The 25,646-nt window shown below is 40.7% G+C and overlaps 1 protein-coding gene across 1 annotated transcript in view; it reads right to left on the reverse strand.

The window, feature by feature from the left end:
- LOC121513667 (atrial natriuretic peptide receptor 1-like) overlaps positions 1-25,646 on the reverse strand; it is a 155,327-nt gene that overhangs the window by 61,649 nt on the left and 68,032 nt on the right. The window contains exons 4-5 of the mRNA XM_041793565.1: positions 24,535-24,648; positions 13,229-13,367 (exon numbers count right to left, since the gene is read on the reverse strand). Of these exons, the coding sequence (XP_041649499.1) occupies positions 13,229-13,367; positions 24,535-24,648 (253 nt within the window). The remainder of the gene's footprint in view (positions 1-13,228; positions 13,368-24,534; positions 24,649-25,646) is intronic.

The raw sequence follows: 25,646 nt of genomic DNA on the forward strand, positions 1-25,646 counted from the left end.
TTATATTTGCACTTTACAGACGAGCAACAGCGATACATACCTCTCTCAGTCAAGCTCTGAACGGACTGAGGAGAGGGCGGAAATGATGCAACATACTCGCCTTACCGCCAGCAGAGGGCGTTGTAATGTCATGAGTACAATAACTCAAAATAAAGACTTAAAAATACATGAATAAACAGAAGATTTTGATGAAATTAAAACTCAATATATTAACAAAACATACTAAATACAAAAATAAAAAGATGGTATTTTTATGAATTACATCTTTTTACATCTGTTCCATACAGATCATATGTGATGTACAAAAGCAATTAACCAACATTGTGGCAAGGCGGCCTGGTTCAACGCCCAATACATACATTCTGACCCCCAATTTCCATATACAGCGTGCGTGCCGCGGAACGCCAGCAGAGCACTTTGCTCCCTCTCTCATCTATCAGAGCATTTCCATCGCCGGCGCTCCAGACAGGCAGTGGCGCGTGCCTGGAGCGGCACCTCGCTCCACTTAATTTCAGATACACTGCCAAACCTCATAAATTCACTGTTGTTCAGAAAGCACCAACCATGGAAGTCACAAGCATTCTTTCAAAATGAAACACAATGCACAGACTCCCGATTGTAAATCATCACTATATCAACATTACGTCTCATCCTGCAGCGAGAGCAAAGGGTCACCGAGAGGTCAGTGGGTCACAGAGCTACAATGGTGCCATTGACAAGGAAAAGTTCACTTTTGGGGATATTTAGCCAAAGAATTTTGCATAAAACCACAGATCCTTTAAGCAAACATTAACCTTTTAACTTCCTAATGTACTCACTCAGTGGAGGAAGCAATAACATCATGGACTTATACCGGAAAGGATGATAAATTAACCTGTTGACAGACTATTCCTGCGTGAACTGGCAGTTCTCCCATGATCTCTTCCTGCTGATCAGGGCTTGCTCGCATGGCGCAGCGCTCTAGACTTGCTTCCAGTGGGCGAGGTCGATCACCTTTCAGCTGGAACAAACCCGTGGTGCTTCAGTGCGTGGCGTGCACGCTGTATATGGAAATCCAGGGTCAGTGACAGCATGGTTGAGAACAGACAACAAGCTGGCACTGTGTGCGATGGGGGGCTTCTTGGTGAGTAAATTTATTTGTTTAATTGTTCTAATATTAATCGCCCTGATGCACATTGAGCATGTGCGCCCCTGAATACTATCCCGTCTTCACAGCACCATTACTAGTCAGTGGTTAAAGTTAGTGACTTGATGTTTTTTTGCTGGTTAAAGCACAGCTTCAGATCTTTCCAACAAGCCCCTGATTGTTTCTGTGTGCAAAATACTCGTGTTAATAACTCCGTGCGTAAAGTGTGAAATCCGTGCGTAAAGTGTGAAATGTCTCAATCAACCTCACCTTTTCCCCAGCGCACTTCTGCATTAATTTGCATATGCAAATTAATGCAGAAGTGTCCATAGTGCGTGATCCATGTAAGTAGTGTATAAAATTAACAACTGGAAACTGTAAATCCCGTTTACTTTGTCTGATTTGCGGGATTTTGAGGGGTGGGCCCCTCTTCTCCTGTCCCCCCGCCTGTTTTGGCCAAACTTTGGCGGTGGGATGCTGTCCTCTGCTTCACATCCACCTTGATGTCAAACCACTTCTTCAATTCAGTATGTGTGCGCTTTTCTGACCCCACAGCACTGACAGCCCCTCACACACTTTCCCACTCACTCCTCTTGCGTTTACAGTTTGTGCCGACAGCGTGCCAAAGAGGACATTTTTGCACGCCTTCACTTCAGTTAGAAGTGTCTCCAATTCGCTGTGAAGTTCTTCTTTTACCCCGTATTACTCTTTTGTTTTAATTTTCTGACCGTGCAGGGAGGGGGATCTCAGGCGCAAGGCTCATTTAAATATGATTTGGGTATTTAAATGGGAGCGTGGACAGGGAGGGGTCGGGTACTCCAACATGTGTGCTAAATTCCACGTTGACTGGGATGGACCAAGGATATGTGCTTGGATTCATGCGTGCACACAGATTCATACATCTGGAAATTTTAATGTGTACGACGTTTTCTGGATTTGAGCGTACGCCATGTTTCAGTTGGAAATCCACGCAAGTCTTTGTACATGAGGCCCCAAGTGGACTGGTGCATCTGTGGTATTACAGATATTACACCACACAGTTGTGGTGGAGAGGGAGCTGGGCTAGAAGGAAAAACTCTCAATTTACCAGTCAATCTTCATCCCAACCCTCACCTACAGTCACGAACTCTGGGTAGACTGAAAGAATAAGATCACAGGTTCACGTGGGTGTCTGGGCTCAGCCTTAGAGATAGGGTGAGGAGCTCCGACATCTGGAAGGATCTGGAAGGAAGTCAAAAGGAACCTGTTGAGATTGTTCAGGCATCTGATCAGGATGCCTCCTGGTCGCCTCCTTGGAAAGGTCTTCCGGGAACATCAAACTAGAAGGAGACCCTGGGGTAGACCCAAAACTTGCTGGAGGGATTATACATCTTATCTGACCTGGGAACGCCTCAGAATCTCCCAGGACGAGCTCTGTTACTTGCAATATCTAAAACTCTTTAACTGAGAACAAACATTAAACGGTTTTATTCTATTTATATTTTTTAAAAAGTAAACAAACTAAAAACACAAATACAAAACTGTGGAATACCTGACCATCTGAATGTTTTTTTTTTCTTGTTTCTTTTACTTACATGTACATATACATATTTATATTTTATATTTTTCACCTTTAATTCATTATTTATTAGAATACCTTGTTTTTGTTTATATATTTCTTTTGCACTGATTAGAACTGTGCACAATTTCGTTGTACTTGTGTATAATGACAATAAAGATTCTGATTCTGGGGAGAGGGATGTCTGGGTTGACATGCTTAGCCTGCTGTCACTGCGACCCAAACCTGTGTAAATGGAAGAAAATGGATGGAAGGAATGTAAGGGGGACAACTGCTTGGACTGTCTGGAATCTATAAGGAATTGGGGGAAAATTTTTCATTTTAATGTTGAGGCTTCGCTCCGGGACGGTTTGCAGCCGAGTGTGAAGCGGTTGGGATGAGGATTTGCACCTCTAAGTCTGAGGCTATGGTTCTCAGCCGGAAAAGGGTGGACTGCCAACTCCGGGTCGGAGGAGAGTCTCTGTCCCAAGTGGAGGAGTTCAAGTATCTCAGGGCCTTGTTCAGAGGAGACACCGGGGCAGACCCAGAACACGTTGGAGGTATTACATCCCTCGGCTGGCCTGGGAATGTCTCAATATCCTCCCAGAGGAGCAGGTGGAAGTGGCCGGGGAGAGGAGTGTCCGGGCTTCTCTGCTGAGACTGCTGCCCCCACGACCCGGAGCCAGATAAGCGGAAAAGGATGGATGGATGGATGGATGGATGGATGGATGTTCAGGCTTTGTAATAAAGGTTCACTGAAATTATAGGTGGAAGAACTGAAGGCGTTTTGGGGTACTTCTATGGCATACTTAAGTACATTTAAGAACTTTCACAGAAATAGTTTCTGAAATTGTAGCAAATTTGTGTGGATTTTAAAAAGGAAAATTTTCAATAAATTAAGGATTTTTAGTGGAAGTTTTGTTGATGCAAGTCCATGTGGTCCATAGTCAAAATCATTAGATCAATGACACCTCCATCCCTCTCTCAGTGACAGACTAAAGACCCCAACAACTGACCAACTGGCCCACTCTCAGCCACTAACAAAATGTTTTCATTCAACCCTAAAAAGGAACCAACTGATCAAAAAATAATGCACGACACTGGACCACATTTCCTCCCCTTCTCCAAATCCCACACCTGATTTAAAGCTTTTCAGTTCAAGATAAAAGCAGGAACAAATGGAGTGATAAAGGCCACACAAACTGAAGTTAAGAATGTTTGAGTGGAGATAGAGACGGCTTAAACAGAAAAGTGATTTAATAAGATTCTCTGTCTGTAGGTGAAGCCACTGCTATCTTCTGTTTTATGTTGAATGAATCAAACCGTGATGGATGGAGCTTGAATCCAGCGCTGCTTTCTTCTCTTTACAGCCTCATCATTTCCTCTGACAGCAGAGTCAGAGGTGAGGACTGTGAAGATAAACGCTTACAGTACGAATCACGTATAAATCTCTGCTTCAGCCTGCACTGTAACACGATCCAGACCTCTGCATGGGAACAAGAGGTACCAAAGGATTGTAAAAAAGACTCCAGCTGCTGCAAAAAATCTCTTTTACTCACAATGAAATGATGGAAACATAAGCTGGGATCCTTCACTTTAAGGGTAGAGCCATCTCCATAAAGCAGCCGTAGAATTCAACACAACAGGCTGCAAAGATTTAAAGAAGAAAAGGAAAAACATTCCTGGTTCCTTTTCAAATCAGTTTCTTTGTTTTGTGGTTGTAAGCACAAATTTGGCCTTTTTCAAATCTTTAATGGTTAATTTCCAGAGAATGAATGGGCCAAGCACCGTTTAAAGTGAAGTTTCAGTGTGAGGGAGAAAGAGAAAGAAGCTGAGCTGCTGATCTGAACAGAGAAAAAACATTTAAAAACTACAACGAAAATGTAATAAATCAAACATTTTTCAAAAAAAATAACTGAAGAAAGTTTTTAAGGAAATGTGCAAGAATATCGAATACCGTTTTTCTCTGTTTTAATGTGCAGCAGACTCGGTCTGCAAAGGCCTTTAAATCTACAGTTTGTCACGTCAGCAGGTGTGTACCCTGGGTGCTAAAATGAGAGCTTAAACTCTGACTAGTTTAAGTCTTGTTACTCCAATAACACACCTACGTATGATAAAGCCACTTAATCCAACCTCTTCATGCTCTACGACTAAAGGCCGGCTCAGACTACACCATTCTTTTGCTCATTCACGATGGCACCATGTCAGACTATGACACCAAATCTTGTCCCATCTTGGCCGACAGCCTGGCCACACTTCAAGAGTGGTCCGGACCACTCACCGTATGCTGACGTCATCACAGTCTCCGTGACTGCGTGTGAGTTCACAGGTTGACGGGGGGCGGGCCAAAGAGTGTCAATCACTCTACAACAGAAGCGCTCTAGAAACAACTATGGATTGGATTATGAATAGTAAGTATGGATGTATCAAGAGGAGGAAATATGGACTGGCTCTCCTTCAGAGAGAACTTAAGGTATGCATGTGATAACGTAAATAAAATAAAATGTACACATTAGTTTTAGGGAATAAAAGGGGATAAAAGTGGTAAATCTTGTGAATGATTATGCAAAGATGAGGAGCAAAATTTTCTGCTGTTGTTAGACGCCAGGATTCACGTTGTTGATGTCAGGTCAGGGTGTCTTGTAGAACCGTGGTTGTGAGGCATCAAAAGGAGTCTTGGACACGTCATTAATTAAGTCACACTACAAGAACGTTTGTCGTTCCCGACTCTCAAAATCAGCCCGAGTTATGGCAATGAGCTGCGACGTCGCAGTCGAGCTTAAATCTGGCTGAATTCGTGTAGTCTGAGCCGGCCTTAAGTCTGCATCCAGACTGGGCTCTACGACTAAGTCTGCATCCAGTCTGGGTACTCTTAAGATAGCAGAATGTAGAAGTCAGGGCCCAATCAGTGTGTGCCATGGTTTGGGTGCTATACATTTTTAATACCGCCATTCCCTCCATGAATTTTACAGGGATGCACGGCATTACCAGCAAAAAACACATTATTGGCTGCACAGATAGCCTATCAGACCGGGTTCAGGTCTGACCTGTCTTTCCCCAATGTCTCTCTCTTCTCTCTCATTATGAGTCTATCCACTGTCATCTCTGAATAAAGGCGTGCACTCACAGGCACAACAAGCAGAGCATGCGCCTCTGCTGGCCTTTCATTTAAAGGTCACATATTTGACCCCTTTAAGACAAGTTTATATCGGTCTCAGAGGTCCCCTGAACATGAAAAACACTCTAGTATTGATCTCTGCATGTCTAAAAACCCCTCTGTTTCAGCCCTGCTCAGAGCGAGCTGTTTCTGTGTCTGTGGCTTTAAATGTTACTGGGCTGTCTGACTCCGCCCCTCTCAGGAAATGGATGTGGCTCTCCTGATCCTCCTCACAGCTGGCAGCTGAGAGGAGGATGAGGGGGAGGAGGGCAGAACTTTCTTCCAAGCAGGGAGGCCCAAACAACCTGGGGACGGGGCTAACTCCCCATATGACATCATGAGGGGAAAATCTGAGAACGGCTTGTTTTAGCATGGGGGGATGGGTCTGATTTCTGATTCTTGGGGGTTGTAGACAGGCCAGGGGCACATATTTTTTCTATAAAAGCAAGAAAAAGTGTATTATGTATAATATGTGATCTTTAATCCTTTATGAAAATGCCTGTAGTCAAAAAAAAAAAAAAGTGTTTTTTAAGGTGACGCGCAGCTCGATAGCGGCTATGTCACATGTTTTGTTGCTCTGATTGGCCTGTAGAGATGTGACGGACAGAACATTCATCCAATCACACTCCAAGTTTTTTTTCAAAGCCTCTGCCTTTTCTCAAACGTTTCCTATTGAAGCTTATCTGGCATGTCAGGTTAAAAAAACTCATTAGATCTCATTTCCAGTAAATTTGAGCTGATAACCTAACCAGGAGGTCGCCATGTTTTGGACAGCTTCGGTTGTGTGATGTCGTTTAGCTCCTCGCCGTGCCGATGGAGTAACCAACCGTTTCAGACTGGCAGCATGTGCTGCTCTCAGCTGCTGCGTGTGTTCGCTCCGTCACCATCACAGCTTACATACCAGGCGTGAGTTTGCTGCATATTGGTCTTGTCTCTTGTCATCCTTCCTAAGTTTACCTCAATAACTCCCAAGCAAACCTACAAGCGACTTGATTCAGGGTACAGTGGAAGTGTGCCAGTAGCCTTTGACCATCTTTACCTGTATCATACTGTGCTGTGGGGGAACAGAAGGCTTCACAAATAGTAGAAGTTTGGAGAACAACTTCATTAAACAGATGCATTTTAGCTCATGAACTCATCAAGGATCGTCAGGGATGCCATGCTGCTAAACGCTGAGCTTCTCATGTTTACGCCATGGGGACAGCTCATCAACCGAAGCTGCCTTACACCATTAAAACCAGGCCCAATGTGTTGTCTGAACTTTAGGAAAGTTTCATCTCCTCTCTGCTCTACAAATGTACCTTTTAAAGTGCTAATAGGAGCCTGAACCTTGTCTGACAGCTGATTTATATCTCAGCAGAAACAGATGTCTGAAATTCCTCCTGTCAGTTCACCAAAAAAGCTGAAACAGCTCAGTATGAGCTCATTTACAGGAAATTCTGCATAATGTTCTCTGATCTGTACACAAAAACACTTCTGAGACATCTTCTAGCTCTTTAAAATTAATGTTTTCCTGGATGACGTGTGAAACCACCTTGAGACCATACAGGGATCAGCTGATCAGCGTTTCAGCTCTGGGACCTCGGTCCAGCTGTGACTCAATCAAAGACCCTCAGATGATCTGCGAGCCTACCAGCAGCAGAATGACTTTTTATTTCCTGCAGAGCTGATATCAGAGCAGAACATACTGTACATTCCTGATGGGTTGCATGGTGCAGATATGACGTTTAAGATAAGCCCCTTGAAAAGGGAAGCAGACACAATATGACTGACTGAAGCCAAAAACACAAGAAGTGACTTTCAAGGTCCACATTTATCACAGATCCAGGAGTTTAATACATTTCTCTAGAGTTAAAAACACACTTAAAAATGCAAACTGTGTAACACCTGCAAACCCAACAACTGTCAACAAATGTAGCACAAATCTGCAGCTTTTAATGTGCACAAACATTTCCCAGAACTGTAATGTAATGACCTTATCACGGTTACATTTGCAGGAGTTCATTACATTAATGGGAAAAAAATAGTCTCTCAAAACTAACTTCCCAACAAAGTAATGTGAACATCAAACATTAAAGTTGAAATCAGTGTCTGTTATATTCTTACAACTGCCAGAGGGTTCAAATCCACTAAAGCCCAAGTCACACAGTCATGGCGATTCATTGCTCACCATGAAACAGGAAGTTCTTTTCCAGGGTCTTAATACATTAGCAGAGCCGAGGATCTTTTTATCCGATGCACTTATAGTAATTTATTTTATATTTCTTAGAGAAATTACTAAAATACAACTTTTTCTGCCCGTGAACAAAAATTTACAGGCTGTAAGGGCTTTTCCTATTAAAGCAAGTTACAGTGTCTTAAATGTACAAGATACAAACTTACTAAAATATTAAGTTGTTCAACAATAAATCTAGCTGGGGGAATAGTGTTTATGTAACCTGACATGCCAGATGGATGTGTTTCGCACATCCATCTGGGAAAGCTTCAATAGGAAAAGTTTGCTTGGGAGTTATTGAGGTAAACTTAGGAAGGATGACAAGAGACAAGACCAATATGCAGCAAACTCACGCCTTGTTTGTAAGCTGTGATGGTGACGGAGCGAACACACGCAGCAGCTGAGAGCAGCACATGCTGCCAGTCTGAAACGGTTGGTTACTCCATCAGCACGGCGAGGAGCTAAATGACATCACACTACCGAAGCTGTCCAAAACATGGCGACCTCCTGGTTAGGTTATCAGCTCTAACCTGACACGTCAGATGGATGTGTTTCACACATCCATCTTGGAAAGCTTCAATAGGAAACGTTTGAGAAAAGGCAGAGGCTTTGAAAAAAACTTGGAGTGTGATTGGATGAACGTTCTGTCTGTCACATCTCTACGGGCCAATCAGAGCAACAAAACATGTGATGTAGCAGCTATCGAGGTGTGCGTGCGCAGCTACAGAGGAGTAACGCGAAATGTGGCGACTATAGACATGTCAGTACTCAACTTTTGTGGTTTTTGAAAAGAAAACAACTCACTGCTGTTCTTTGTTGTTCTTTTAACTGAGATTTGTTGTCAAGTTCTGATAAAACTGGCACTTTAGCAGCATCTACACTAAGCTCTTCTTCAATAATTGTTCCCCCTCTTGCTGCTGCTTGTTTACCTCACGACTCTGCCGGGCCTGAAAGTACTGCCCCTCATCACTGATTGGTCCTGTCACTTTCAAACCAGGCCCAAACGGTTCAGATGGGAGCTTAACAAGATGCATTCATCAGTGAAAAACAAGGGAAATGGGAGTATCCATCTGTTTTGCAAGGTTAGTGGTTATGTACATTATTCTACAATTTCCCCAGAGCACTGTTTTGACATCTCTGCTAAGATAAATGGCTTTATCACTGTTCCAATATGCTAAAAAAGCTACTTCCTGTTTCATGGTGAACAAAAATCACCATGACTTGATTTTTTGGTGTGACTTGAACCCACTTGCAGTTCAAAAAACGAACATCTAGATTTCATGTTCATATTATAATTGTGGTAAATTTGTGTAAAGATTTTTACCTTCCCACAAACATAATAAATCTCTGTGAATGTAAGATTTATTGTTTGTGGGAATTTTGTTATTCATGGTTCTACCAGGGTTTTAAGACTCTAAAAACTACTTCCTGTTTAATGTCGAACAAAGAGATTCCCCATGACCAGATTTTTCTAATGTGACTTGAGCTTAAGCTGACTTGAACCACTGGTAGTTGTATAAAAAGGCATAAAAGAAACAAACAATGACCACAATGCTTTAGTTTTAATGTTTTATATAACAGTTGCGTGAAATAATTGCTACCTTTAAAGCCAGCTTTACTTTACATTCCCACTAACATGATAAATCTCTGCAAATCTAACAGTTATTAGGTATGTAGGAATTTGTTATTCATGGCTCTACCAGGGTTTTAAGACTGAAAAAAATACTTCCTGTTTCATGGTTAACAAAGAGATTCCCCCATGACTTTGTTTTTATGTGACTTGAGCTTAAGCTGACTTGAACCACTAGCAGTTGTATAAAAAAGGCATCAAATTAACAATGACCACAAACATTTAGTTTTAATGTTTTATATCATTTTAGTGGGAAATAATTGTTACTTCTAAAGCCAGTTGTTTTTAACATTCCCAAAAAAACATGTTAAATGTCTGTAAATGTAACAGTCATTAGGTTTGTGGGAATCCTGTTATTCATGGCTCTACCGGTGTTTTACAACTGAAAAATACTTCCTGTTTCATGGCGAACAAAGAGGTTCCCCCATTACTATGCGTTTTTTAATGTGACTTGAGCTTTTGCTGACATGAACCCACTGGCAGTCGTAAAATGGCTACTACAAAAAGCAATGACCACAATTCTTGAGTTTTCATGTTGTATATAACAGTTGTGTGAAATAATTGCTATTTTTAAAGCCAGTTTCTCTTTACCTTCCCACTAACATGATAAATCTCTGCAAATCTAACAGTTATTAGGTATGTAGGAATTTGTTATTCATGGCTCTACCAGGGTTTTAAGACTGAAAAAAATACTTCCTGTTTCATGGCGAACAAAGACATTCCCCATAACTGTGTGTATTGATGTGACTTTAGCTTAAGCTGACTTGAACCCACTGGCAGTTCTGGACAAAAGAAACAAACAATGACCACAAACATTTAGTTTTCTAATCATACATATCTGTGGGAAATAATCACTGTTTAGCCATATTTTTAAATCTTACCACAAACGTGATAAATCTCTGCAAATACAACAGTAACTGTGGGAGTTTCATTTCTATTCACAGTAGGCAAGTGTAGTTACAGTATGTTTGTGTGAAATTTATTTAATTTGTGGGATTATTATGTTGCAAACTGCTTGATTGTGTAACATTTGTTGTTCATTACATTTGTGGGCAGTTTTAATATTTGCAGGTGTAACAAACACCTTACTAGCCCTGAACCGCTGTGTGCTACACTTCTAAACCAGGCCCTGAGTATTTCAGCCATGAGCTGTTCCTGACTGAAGCTCACCGACTCCACTGGAGACATCAGAAATGTTCTGCACCTTTTGGTCATTAAAGGAGGGCCTGTGTTTGAAAATACAGGACATATTCAACTAAATGTAATTAAAATTCAGATGAAGTGCCTCCTCAGTCGTACAGTCATCGTTTCTCCCGTAGGAGCAGCAGGATGAAGACACGGCAGCAGGGGTGCTCTCCTGTTGCGACCTTAAAAGCGTCATAATGAGTCTGACCCCCGGTGTCAGACCTCATTTTGTTCAAGTGGGCGACAGAATCCTCAGATGTAGAGGATTCATTTTGAAGCTCTTTAGATTTCCTGTTAAACCTCCGACTTTAATCCAACCATGAGTGTAAATGAGACAAAATCACGGAAATCAGAAACAAACACGTGTGCTCAGGGAGAGAGGGCTTAAAAACCCAGGTGGAAATCTCCAGAGCTGCTGCTTTCAAACTTCTCTTTCACACTAAACTAATCAAACCGCCGCAGAGCTTTTCTTTATTTAACAGGTACCTGCTAAAAGGAAACACCTGCTGTTAATTATCACATCCATGTTTGCAGCTCTGAGTGCACGAATAACAGTCGTCTGATTGGCATTGTGGCCAACAGCCCGCTTCATGAATAAACACAACAAGAGTGCAAAATAATGACATTGTTTTTGTGCCTCATTGGAAGAAAAACCTGCAGCTCAAAGTCCAGAAATTAACATAATTAACATGATTTATTCCTCTGCAGCTGTTCAATAAACCACCTGGAAGAGCAGACGAAAATCCCTTTAAAAGCCTCTGGAACCTTGGTTTGAAAGGTGAATAATTTAAATGTGATATTACGATTTAACATGTCATTAAGCTGAAAGGTCACTTTATGGTGAAATAAACGTTCACAACAATGACTGAATATGAGATCAATATGCAGTATGTAGATCACACAGCTACGCCTTCTCTCTCTCCTTATTCACAGCAGCGTGTCTCACCTTTCTTATGTATGCAAACACGTCCCAAGCTTTAAGAAGCTTAACTCATGATTCATTTTCGCCATATCTGTCGGAAAATGTGTGCTGAAACACGGCACTCTCAGATTTATCCCTCATGATGTCATGTAGGGAGTAAGCCCCGCCCCCAGGTTCGGTTGGCCCGCTTGGAAGAAAGTTCCGCCCTCCTCTCCTGATTCTGAGATGAGGATCAGGAGAGCTACATCCATCAAGGCACATCCATTTCCGGAGAGGAGCGGAGTCAGGGGCGGGGTCAGACAGCTCAGTAACCACAGCCACAGCCACAGACACAGAAATAGCTCGCTCTGAGCAGGGCTGAAACAGAGGGATTTTTAGACATGCAGAAATCCAACACTGGAGTGTTTTTCAGCAACAAACTTCACAGGCATGTTTTGGGGACCTCTGAGACTGATATAAACTTGTCTTAAAGGGGTCAAATATGTGACCTTTAAGGGAAGTCCAGTGTAGTGTCCCCAAAGTTCTGGTTCCACACGGGTGAACATGACCAACTTAGACTTTGGATTAGTTCTGGACACGGCAGATGAAGAAGCAGTGGTCATAAGGAATCCCACATCATGCTTTATATCAGAGGTGTCAAACTCAAGGCCCGGGGGCCTATTTTCAATTTTGGATCTCAAGATTACAACTCAAACTTACAATTCTGACTTTTCATTTCATACTTTGACCTTTTCAACTCATAATTTGGACTTTATATGTCACATTTTTATCTTTCAGATTCCCAATTTTAAATTTTCAGTCATATTTTGACCTTTTCAAGTCCTTACTTTGGCTTTTTAATCCATAGTTTCACTTTTAAATTTATGATTTAAATTTTATTCTCATATTGTAATATTTTAAGTAATAATTTTTATTTTTAATATCATATTTTGACCTTTTAGACTCCAAATTTCAGATTTAAGTCCTATTTTTAACTTTTTAAGTCATCATTTTGAATTCTAGCTCATATTTTACATTTCAAACTCTTAATTTTGGCATTTTAATCCCATATTTTGACTTTTAAACTCATGGTTTCAAATTCGATCTCATATTTTGGCCTTTCAAACTTATGATTTGAACTTTCTCCTTGTGTATTTTCTCTTTAAAAACATTATTTTTCTATTTTTAATATCGTGTTCTGATATTTTGAACTAATAAAATGGAATTTTTATCTCAGATTTTAGCCTTTAAACTTATCATTTTTACTTTTTTGAATTTCCTAATGATTTGTCATCAGCGCTGGGTTTTTTTTAATATTTTATTACTGATGGAAATGAGGTTGATAGTTATGGTTAGATGTTAACCCTATAGGCTCTCCGGTTAGACCTAAATCCAGAATCCGGCCCCTGCTGTGATTGAGTTTGACATCCCTGCTTCATATGAAAGATAAAAATAAGAGCATTCAGGACTGACTCACCATGGAAGGTCCGATTCCACATCCTCTCGGTGACCACTTTCCCTGGAGGGCGGCTGCCGCCGTACAGCGCCATGGATTCATTCAGAGCGTGAGTGTAGAGCATCAAACCGTCGTAAAAACCTCCAGCTATGATGTTCATCTGCAGGAAGAAACAGAAACACTTAGAAACATGTTTCATTGCTCTGCCTGTTCAGCCTACTTCAGTAGATAAAAACTCTGTCTTCTGTCATGTTCTAGCTGGTGAGTGTCCTGCTATTGTCCATGTAGAGTGTAGCACATCCTGGTAACACTTAGAATCTCCATAAGGAGTTAATTCACTGCAGCACACTGGCCGTCTGCTCAGACAAACTCTCTGATTGCATTTTAATTGCTTTCAAACAGCAAACATTAACAGCTGCTATTGATGGGACTCAAACAATCACTTCACTAGAAGAAAAGTATAATGACCAACTCTTCACTGGGGTTAAATCAATGTCTGATTACCCATAATCCTCTCTGACAGCAGCTGCATGTGGGGATGGTGTTCAGGCAAAGCAGGAACTAAACATTTCATGAATGTGACAACAACAGATTTCGAGCTGGTGTTAGATTCAGGCTCATTTTCACTTTTTAGCATGTTTTACATATAAAAAGGAACAAAACAGACCTTTTCTCACATGGGGGACGTATTCCAAAGTGGGAAGTGTGAGCTGTGTATTGTGAAGATTGTATGAATACTGGTAGGAATATATCAACCTGGCACCACATCGTCATATAAAGCAGTGGTTCTTAGCCTTGGGATCCACCACATGTTCCATACGACGAATGGTGACCCAAACTTATGATGAATTTGTCAATTCTTTTGGATTTGTTTAACCCATAAGGACCTAAAACAGGTGTCACATGACCTTTAAATGTCCTGTAAGAGACCTTGCATAGCTTTTTCTTTACTAAACTAATTGAAACAAACAAAGTCTCTGATTGAAACACACTGAACATTCTGATGTGGTCATGTCATCCGTTGAATTATTTCACAGTGGAAGAAATTAAATAGGTGTAGAAAAAAAGTGGCATAACTTGTGAAAGCAGTGGTAAAAGGGTTCAAGAGAGGCAGCAATGGGATTAAAATGGCAAAAAAAAAATTCTAGAAATGCAACAAGATAAAAAATGTGAAGAAAATTGTGAAAAGTGGTTAAAAGTGACAAAAAAATGAGTTCAAAGTCAAAACAAACGGCTAAAAGTAAAATACAGTTGCAGAAATTTTTTTAAATAGGCAAAAATTTGGAAAGTGGCAAAATTGGATTAAAGAAATGCAAAAAGGGTGCCAAAATGGGTGGAAAATGGTGAAAAAGCTGTTAAAAAGTAGCAGAAACGGTATAAAGTGGAAAAATAATGCAAAAATTAGCTAGATGAAGAAGGAAAATAGGGTTCAAAGTGAAATAAAAGTGGAAAGAATGAACATTGAGTGGGTAAAAGTGGCATAAATGAACAGAGGGGAAAAGCGGTTAAAAAGCCCCTATTTCGTCGATCCAGCACACATGCATTGATGTCATCAATAAATCATGACTGTGGAGGGCCCATTCACTGGGTTTTTTTGTTAAAATAAGCCCCTGAAAATGATTTTTGTTGTTAAATCTAATTGATTTTGACTTATGCTGTATAAATACAAATGAAGAGATAAAATTACGCCACTTTGCTATCAAGATTGGAAAGTTAATGCATTTTCCAATAATAGATGATAGTAAATTAACTACAAAAGCCCAACATGACATTTAAGTAACATTCCCTATCCTTGACATTAGAGATGTCAAGGATAGGTAAGAAACTTATCAAAGTTATTCCAAAACGTTTACTTCCTAAGTGTCATTTAAACCCCAGAGTAAATCAAAAGAGCCCATGCTTTAAAAATTCAATTTGCCTGTTAGTTAGCAACAAAGTCTTTGTTTAACTTCAGATTGTTTGGTTGAGTTTACCCCTAATTTATTGTTGAATTTCTGTGGAGTTAAATTTGGCCTTCGTGCAGTTTAGAAAAGTTTTAGAGCTTTTAATGATGTGAAGGGTTAAACCACAAACATGTTACTGATCCAATTATTCTCCAAAATCTGCAGAAATATCCACAAACGGTCAACCTTCTATTCAACCTCACGAAGAGTCCAATCCACTCTCGTGACCTTTTCACAGTGATTTACTTTAAATTAGAATAAGTGAGCTGATGAAACAGGATGAATGTGGTACTTAAAACCAACCTTTGTCGGCCTGGAGCTGTGAGGAAACTGCATGAAGCTGGTAATGGATTTAAAAAAAGAAGAAACTCCATGGTGGCTATTACAGGAGCTGGCTATATCCTGTTTCTAGGGTGTTTAACTTAATGAGGATGCTCCAGTGTGAAGGCTACTAATGCTGTCAAAATATTACACTTTTTTACTTTCTAATGCTTTTCAGTGCCATGTTTGAAAAAACTTTAACCTCGGCTGCTTTAAGGAACAGTTAAATTAGTAAAAACGTCAAATTCTGAGTCATGTTTTAGCTCTAATGTGCCACAAAAGATCCAAACAGAGTGCATTCAGATCAATAAGTCAGACATCTCTTCAGTCCTTTTGGAAACATGGCATTAATGCTTCTTTCAGTGCTGTGTAAATGTGGTTGAAAACAAAGAAGAGAAATATTTTTTACATCTGTTTCATGGTGTGAAGAAAAGAACTGTCCATCAAAAATGCAATTAACCTCCTGCACAAAGGCTTAGCTGCACAAATGCTTTTATTACTAATACATTCCCTGTGTATTTTTGCAAGTAAGACAGTGTGCACGAGTTTTTTGTTAGTTTAGTTTAACAAAACTTGCCAAAGAAGGAACCATGTTAACCTCAAAAACTGCATGATACCTTTCGTATTTCGCTTTTTACTTTTCTGTTGTGACCTGATATATTTCTGTAATTTTGCAAGAGCAAAAGAGGAATTAATTGATGCATAAAGAAGAACTGATGCTTTAAAGCAATCTTAAATATCCTTTTAAACTAAAAGTGCAGTGAAGGGACAGAGAGATAAAGAACAAAGAGGAAAGCGGGGGGGTTGGTTGCCACAGGGGTGGGTTGTCACACTCATTAGATCCAGCCACCAGAGGGCGCTATTTTTATGGGGATTTTCATATTCTCTTTGGGTTAGTTGTCACATTCTCTTTGTGGTAGGTCGTCACATTCTCTTTGGTGTTGGTCGTCACATGCTCTTTTTTGGATTTAATGTCACATTCTTCTTGGGTTTGGTTGTCACAATCTCTTTGGGGTTTGATGTCACATTCCCTTGGGGGTTTGTTGCCACATTGTCTTTGTGGTAGGTTGTCACATTCTCTTCGGGGTCTGATGTCACATTCTCTTTGTGGTCGGTCATCACATTCTCTTTGGTGTTGGCCGTCGCGTTCTCGTTTTTAAGATTTGATGTCACATTCTTTTTGGGGTCTGATGTCACATTCTCTTTGTGGTCGGTCGTCACATTCTCTTTGGTGTTGGCCGTCACGTTCTCGTTTTTTAAGATTTGATGTCACATTCTTTTTGGGTTTGTTTGTCACATTCTCTGTGTGGTAGGTCGTCACATTCTCTTTTGGGTTTGATGTCACATTCTCTTTGTTGTAGGTCGTCACATTCTCTTTGGCGTTGGCCGTCACATTCTCTTTTCTTGGATTCAATGTCACATTCTTTTTGGGTTTGGTTGTCAAATTCTCTTTGAGGTTTTTCATCACATTGTCTTTGGGTTTGGCCATCACAATCTCTCTGGGGTTGGATGTCACATTCCCTTGGGGGTTAGATGTCACACTCATTACATCCTGCCACCAGAAGGCGCTATCTCCCAAAATTTGGTATGGAAATGGGACCAAATCTCACCTCCATAGTCTTTTCTGGAGTTGGACCACTTAACCTGAAGTGAGAGGACTGTTTTTGTTTTTAATGTCAAATGTAAATAGCTCCTCAGTATTTTTTTCTTGACAGTGGGTTAATGACAAAATAATTCTTACAGTTAAAAGTGCGGAGGGAAAGCTACAGCTTAGATTGTTGTTAGCTAGACCGCGTAAAACAAGTAAAATCATGGATGGAGTTAAACTTTTTGCATTTAAATGACAAGTAAGTGAGTGTTTTTGGTCCGTTAGCCTCCTACTGTCCCTGCTTTGTTTGTAACCTTTGTGTCATCTTTGACAGTTCCTCCAATTTTGATCAACAGATCAGTTAGGTGGTCAAGACCACCCCCTTTAGTTAAGACCGTTGTAGAGGCTGAAGTCCGGCCTTCCTCCAAATGGCTTTGAGAATGTAATCCACATGTTTATCAACTCTCATTTAGATATTTAAATTCTTTGTATGTTGGTGCAGATCAATTATCTCTCTGTCGCTTGTGGCTGCAAGGCTTCTGACTGGTAAGAGACGCTGAGACCACAACCCACCAGTGCTGGCCTCTCTCCACTGGCTTCTCAGCTGACTTTTGGGCCCAGACCCACCCCAGCCACTCCTCACAAATCAAAGGCAATGAAGGGTTTTTCCTGCGATACCTCTTCAATAAAAAACAAGTAATCAAGAAGAATTCAGGATTTTTTTTTTTTTTTTTTTTTTTTGCAAAACAGATGCTGCTCAACTTTGTATCCCAGTTTAAAAATCCTAAAGGACAATGTCCGGCCATCAGGTCATGACCTCAAGCTCAAGACCACTTGGGTTATGGAGCAGGACAATGATCCCAAACACACCAGGAAGTCCACCTCTGAGAGCTGAGAAAAACTAAACAGGGCGCTTATGCTGGAAAACCCTCCAATGTGGCTCAATTTAAACAATTCTGCAAAGGAGAGTGGGACAACATTCCTCCACAATGATGTGAAAGACACACAGTCTCTCATGCTTCTATTTATTGTGTTGTCAATGCTGTTTTTTATGATTGATTTGAATGTATGTCTGATTGATCTGAATGTATGTCTTAACTGCTGGCTGCAAAACAAATTGCCCTTCACAGGGATAATAAAGTGAACCTTGAACCTTGAAAGACTCACTGGCAGTTATCACAACGCTTGTTTGTAGTTGTTGCTGCCAAGGGTGGAACAACCAGTTTTTAGGTTTAGGGGTCAATGACGTTTTCACACAGGTAGGTTTTGTTTGATGATCTGAAACATTTAAGAGAAAGAGAAAATCAGGATAGGTCATAGGAGTAGCACTGTAGGTCACTATAACATAGCGGCGGCGTCAGCTGTGGTTATAAGAACACGGAGTATTAGTCATGCTACTGTAGGTTGTGTTACATTCACTGCCATCTGTTTGGGTCCTAACGGTCTGTTCCCTGTTTCTCCTCAGGGATCACTGAGGTATCGTCTTATTACATCAGACTGAGTGTGAGTGTGTGTCCATGTGTGTGTGTTAACTACATTAGTGTTCCCGCAGCTGTCTGTTCACTGATGAGCCAGAAGTACCTGATTAGCCACCAGACGAGCTGCCCACTTAGCACACACACATATATGGTGGCTGATAAGGGACAAAGTGGAACCCTGTGATTTATCTGAGCAGATAACAGCTTTGAAGAAAGACGGGGGGCTCATGTTTAGCTGCTGGTGGCTGATTGTTGAACAGAAACAGCTATAAATTATGGCGAAGATAACGGATAACTGATGAAGGATAGTTTTACCCGGAGACTCGCTCTTCACAGACTTTCTAGGAGAAATCAGAAGATGACAAATGCACATTCAAAGAGTCTTCCAATCGTCCACTAAAAAGCCTCAGAATGCAAAAGCAGAGAGGCTCGAGGATATTACCAATGCTAATTTTAGAGACTATACATGGACCTGTAGAAGTAGAGAGCACTGACATAGCCGAGTCAGGATTTTGTACAAGCAACTGCTGCACCAACACCAAAATTTATTTTCGTTTGCATTTACATTGTATTTATTTTAAATTTTTAAGCTTCTCTGGCTTTTTCCTCCAAATGCATTGATGATCATCATGGCCAAACAGTTCAATTTTAGTTTCATCAGACCACAGGACATGTCCCCAAAAGTTAAGCTCTTTGAAGAACCCGTCTCCTTCCCGAGTGCTATGATGGCTGGACATTCCCGTGGTGTTTATCCTGGTGTTTCACAGTTTGAACAGATGAACATGGCACCTAACCTCGCAAAGCAGATGGATACGCCCGTTTCCTTGTTTCTCATAGGCAAATCTTCTTGCAAAGCTCCCATCTGAACCGTTTGGGCCCGGTTAGAAAGTGACAGGACCAATCAGCGAAGAGGGGCAGTACTTTCAGGCGTGGCGGAGTCGTGACGTTAACAAGTAGCAACAAGAGATTATTTTTTTTCAAAAACCACAAAAGCCATGACTGACATGTCTACAGTCGCCATGGTTCACGTTATGCAGCTCTCTATGGAGTTTAGTCCTCGGTGGCGGCTACGTCATGTGTTTTGTAGCTCTGATTGGTCCGTAAAGATGTGACAGACAGAACATTCATCCAATCACTCTCAAAGGCTCTGCCCTTTCCCAAATGCTGTCTATGAGAGGTTTACCAGATGGATGTGTGAAACAAATCCAGGTTAGGTGGCACCTTCAGGCATCTGGAGATTGTACCTATTGTTTGATTGTACCCTTGACAGATTTTATAGTATTTTCCCATGTTGTCACATGAGGAAGCATTGTGTTTAAGGTGTGCCTCAAAATAAACCCACAGATGTGCCTCTAATTAACTCAAATTAACCAATGGGAAGCTTCCAAAGCCATGACATCATCTTCTGGGCTTTCCCAAACTGTTTAAAGGCATAACAATCTTGGAATATGTAAATTCTGACTTTGAGGAAAGCCATAAAAATATGGCTCTCTCATTTTTCTGCCATTTGGCAAAAAGAAATAATGTTGGTAATCCTAACTGACCTAAAACAGAAAAAGTTTAGTGTGGTTTAAAGGTCACATATTTGACCCCTTTAAGACAAGTTTATAGAGCATGTCCTCCCCGTGCATGCGTGGATTCTCTCCGGGTAGTCCGGCTTCCTCCCACCACCAAAAACATGCACATTAGGTTAACTGGTGACTCTGAATTGCCTGTAGGTGTGAATGTGAGCATGCTTGGTTGTCTGTCTCTACATGTCAGCCCTGCGATTGACTGGTGACCAGTCCAGGGTGTACCCCACCTCTCGCCCAATGACAGCTGGGATAGGCTCCGGCCCCCCACGACCTGTAATGGAATAAGCGGCATAGAAAATGGATGGATGGATGGATGGATGTAACCTTTAATGTCAGACAGAGAGGAAAAAAGGTTATGTGTCTTTACAGTGAATGTAAACTTCTGGTATCAACAGTACCGTGCAAAAACAGGTCTTACCTGGAGCTACAGCCCTGTTTGATCAACTTTTAACTAATGGAGGCAATGAAGAGTTAAACTGTTCGATTAATCAACTGCAAAGGTAGTCATTAAGTTTTACGGTTTAGTTGACTGGACATTTTCACCACCACAATCACAGGACTTCATCTTTACAGTCAAAGTCTGCAGCCTCTGCATCTTTACTTCTTTTGCTTTGGGGAAAAGCAAATTAAAAAGGTTACAATTTGTTGATGAAATGCTCAATGTGGAATGAAAGCAGTCTCAGAGTCCTTTAGTCCTTCAGAGCCTTACAGCCTGGTCTGTTAACCACATACATATCTTTAAAACCTGCTCTGAGTCTGATTAGAGATTCCTGTGTTTGTGTGAGCTGCTCACGATGCCACATCTGCTCTGATAAATAAATACACACACATCTGCTCCCATGTTTCTGTGTGGATTTAAGCTTCAAACTGTCAGAAACATGAGAGACATTTTTACACAAACAGAAACCTGAGATTCCAGGGCACGAGGACGCGGTTACATTTCTACTCTTCTTCAAAATCTTTCCCACTTCCAACCATGACCTCTTTGACCTGCAGTCCTTCATAAAATACAGCTTCTGATTGGATTTATTCTGAATTTGTTTCGGTCATGAACTCTCTTTATATCCAGAAATCAGGCTGATTAAAACCCCTCGCTTCTGTGCTTGCTTTGACATGTTGGATTGAACCCACGGACTCTTCAGATACACGCAATCATGGCTGAAAGTGTGCCTTTTATGTAACAAAGCCTGTGAAATTGGCTAAATTAGATTTTCTTATGATTTCATCTGTTTCTTTGACACAGCCTGCAGAGAAAAGATCACACTGGTATGTTGAGTTTGTGAGGAAAAGAGATTTTTACAGTTACAATCAAACATTTGTGGAGTGTTCATGGTTATTAAGGGGGGTTAGTTATCAGTGGCTTCCTTGCTTTGAATCGATTCAGGTAAAAATGATTCAAAGTGATCAAAAGTCATTTATGTGACTGAAAAAGAGAACAAAGATGTAAAATAAGGAGCAGTTGTAATTCTTCCTCGCTGTGTCTGAGTGCAGGAAGGATAAGATCAGTGAATCATCTTCTGCTGTATAAATCATCTTTGAGCATCTCTGACGTCTCTGACATTCCTAATTAAACATTTGCATGACAATGTCTTTTTCAATCTTCACATTGTTGATACTTTCAGTCACAATCATTATGTGTAATAATCTTATCTCCTGTTTTTATTGGATCAGATTCCTTCCTGTCTATGAGCGGTGAAGCCTAGAGATGGAGATGTTCACTCCTTAGTTCTCTTATTTAAACATGATCATCTCTGAAGGATGAATCCTGACGTACTGGAACAGTCCCTGATCCGTGTCACCTGCGTAGAAAGTAAGCCGTCTCTGATTCTATTTTCCTTGTTGTTCAAACAGCAAAAAGGAAAGAGATACACTATATTGCCAAAAGTATTCATTCACCCATCCAAATAATGTAAATCAGGTGTTCCAATCACTTCCATGTCCATAGGTGTATCAAATCAAGCACCTAGGCATGCAGACTGTTTCTATAAACATTTGTGAAAGAATGGCTCGCTCTCAGGAGCTCAGTGAATTCCAGCGTGGTACTGTGATAGGATGCCACCTGTGCAACAAGTCCAGTGGTGAAATTTCCTCTCTCCTAAATATTCCACAGTCAACTGTCAGTGGTATTATAACAAAGTGGAAGCCATTGGGAACAACAGCAACTCAGCCACCAAGTGGTAGGCCATGTAAAATCATGGAGCGGGGTCAGCGGATGCTGAGGTCATAGTGCACAGAGGTGGCCAACTTTCTACAGAGTCAATGGCTACAGACCTCCAAACTTCATGTGGAGTGATGAATTGTGCTTTTCCTTCTGGCAATCTGATGGACCAGTCTGGGTTTGGCTGTTGCCAGGAGAACGGTTCTTGTCTGACTGCGTTGTGCCAAGTGTAAAGTTTGGTGGAGGGGGGATTATGGTGTGGGCTTGTTTTTCAGGAGCTGGGCTTGGCCCCTTAGTTCCAGTCAAAGGAACTCTGAATGCTTCAGCATTCCAAGAGATTTTTGACAATTCCATGCTCCCAACTTTGTGGGAACAGTTTGGGGATGGCCCCTTCCTGTTCCAACATGACTGTGCACCAGTGCACAAAGCAAGGATCATAAAGACATGGAGGAGAGAGTTTGGTGTGGATCAACTTGACTGGCCTGCACAGAGTCCTGACCTCAACCCCACAGAACACCTTTGGGATGAATTAGAGTGGAGACTGAGAGCCAGGCCTTCTCGTCCAACATCTTGTCCAGCTTCTGGAAGAATGGTCAAAAATCCCCATAACCACACTCCTAAACCTTGTGGAAAGCCTTCCCAGAAGAGTTGAAGCTGTTATAGCTGCAAAGGGTGGACCAACGTCATATTAAACCCTATGGATTAAGAATGGGATGTCATTTAAATTCATATGTGAGTCATGGCAGGTGAGCGAATACTTTTGGCAATATAGTGTAGATCTACTGAAGTGAGCAGTTTTACAGGTAATCTTCCGAAGTAACGGTCCAAACAGGAATCCAAAATATTTGCAGGTATTTATTTATGCAATTTTAAATTAAAAGGCCGGATTGAGCTGCTTACTGATCCAAAATCGAATTGAATAGTCACAGCTTTATTCATGTTAGATTTGGTAAAATAAGTATTTTCTATAATGATACAGAGGTGTGCTTATTCAGAGCAGCCTCTTGTAATAACGTGGTGGTTATCAGTTGTTTGCAGATGACACCACATTACAGCAAAGACCTCCAGAGGAGCAGTGAGTGATTTCTAGAGGAGTTTTGTCTAAAGGCTAATATTCTGGGTTGTTTACAGCCAATTGTTCCTGTGAAGTCTTGAACAACTTGCATTAAAAGAGTCCGTCTAATGTCTGGAGGGGCAGTCCATTTCACCAAGAGGTCCAGTCTAGTTCTGTACAGTTCTAACACAGGTCTAGTGTAACTAACAATGACTGCATGGTAGCATAAATACACAAATACAGCAAGCATAACACATCAATATATCAAGTGACATGCAGTTATAAAAAGCAAGACTGCACATAAAATTCAACATACATGCTAAATGTTTGACTTTAGCCATCTTCTCGCTGAACTTTAACTCTCAGGCATCACTTTAATTTACTACCCTTTAAAGTCGTTAAGGACAAAAATGTCCATTTCCCAAAAACTGCTACAAAAACTTGACAGAATAATATTTTTATCTGCTTTTTTTTGCATAAATCTCTTAAAAAAACTTCAACTGTGCTTAAAACTACCAAACATTCAATCATTTTGAGGATTTTAACCCTTTAAATGCCAGTTTGATTACTTTAAGTCAATGTTGTTTCAGGGAAGCGCTGATGAAAGCCTCGGGCTGAAACGCGTCCGTTTTTGTTTGCTGCTCACTTTTCCTTTAAATAAAAAGTGTAAAACTTGATGATCGGTTTGTTTTTTTTAGACACACAGAGGAGAAATATCACAGAATCTGAATGCCTGTCAGTCTGGCACGAACATTTTAGTCCCGTCTATGTAAGAAAAAGTCATCTACTTTTCGTCAGTTTTATCACCAGTAATCTATTTTTAGCCTGCCCTTGTCTCGTCTTCCTTGTTGAAAAAAAGGTTAACAAACATTTTACGCCATAGTTTTTGTTAACAAAAGTGAACACTGCCCACAACATAGTACTAATTTCTGCAACTACACAATTTTTGCAGATCATTCTCAGGAGTGTCCATTGAAATTGAAGTAATTTGTGTGAAATGTTGGGATAATTTGCTTTTAGGACATGATGAGGAATTTGCTTGGCAAGAAATGTAGGGGATATGTTTGTATATTTTGGAGTTTTCTTGGAAGATCAAAGAGTTTTAGTCTTACATGACCTTAAAGTTTAAGTAAAAAGAAAAGAAGCGTTATGAAAAAGCTCCCGGAAGTGACATCACAGTGACATCACTCACACATTCTCACTCTTCTCACCAGCGAGTCCGTGATGGTGTAGTTGAACATTGTCAGTGCGTCACTCTTCAGGTTCCTCACAAAGTGCTTGTACTCCTGGTTCTGAGGTTCTCGGTACGTCAGGATCTTCACGCTCTGAAAACAGGAAGAGGAGATCTTCAATGACCTGTTTCCTCATTAACACACAGCTAAATATAAAAGTCTCCCATTATAATCAGGACATGCTCTCCATAAACGGAGGATGAAATTGTTCTGTGATTGGGGGTAGGATGGAAACAGGAAGAGGAGTTCTCCGTGTAAACATGTCCTGACAAAGGCTCCTCTCTCCGTGTCGTCCTGTGATGTTACTGATTGTGGAAAGTGTCAGAGAGCTGCAGCAGAGGTGAAGTAACACACCTGGCGGCAGAGATCGTGGTGAAAGCAGGTGTTAGAGTTAGCTCTGTTCCTGTGAGGTCCTGACATGTCGACTTCAAGCTGTGTGTTACCCAGAGGCTGGTGCCTTTAGTTTAGAGCCTTTTTAATTTTATTCCTGACTGTAAATGATGAACACATACAGACGTTTACAAACTTCTCCAGGTTCCCATCATACCCAGCCACCTACAGTCCCCTCCTAAAGTACTGGAACAGTGAGGCCAATTCCTTTATTTTTGCTGTAGAGCTGGGGTGTCAAACTCAAGGCCCGGGGGCCAAATCTGGCCTGTGGTGCAGTTATACCTGGCCAGTTATATTTGGTACAGTTATATTTTTATTATAACTGGCCCACCAGTGTGAGGTCTGTAGATTTCCTCCAGTATAATAATATAAACTTTACCTTGTTGGTTTGAAATATCCTTGTTAAGTCACCCAAATTTGAAAAAGGAAAGAGAAAAATGATTAGTTAAAGAGACAAGAAGGTGGAAAAGTAAAATTAATTTTGGTTTTCATGTCAAATTTTAAATTTTGCATCTCAAAATTAGAACTTAAACTTGTGATTTTGGCTTTTAATTTCATATTTTGACCTTTTAGAATGACATTTGAAAATTTTAAGTGACCTATTCAACTCATGGTTTTGAATTTTATCCCACATTTTGGCCTTTTCAACATCTATCCTAGACTTTAAATCCTGTATTTTGCCCTTTAAAACCTCAGTTAAA

Source organism: Cheilinus undulatus, linkage group 8 (assembly GCF_018320785.1).
Source record: "Cheilinus undulatus linkage group 8, ASM1832078v1, whole genome shotgun sequence".
NCBI classification, from domain to species: domain Eukaryota; kingdom Metazoa; phylum Chordata; class Actinopteri; order Labriformes; family Labridae; genus Cheilinus; species Cheilinus undulatus.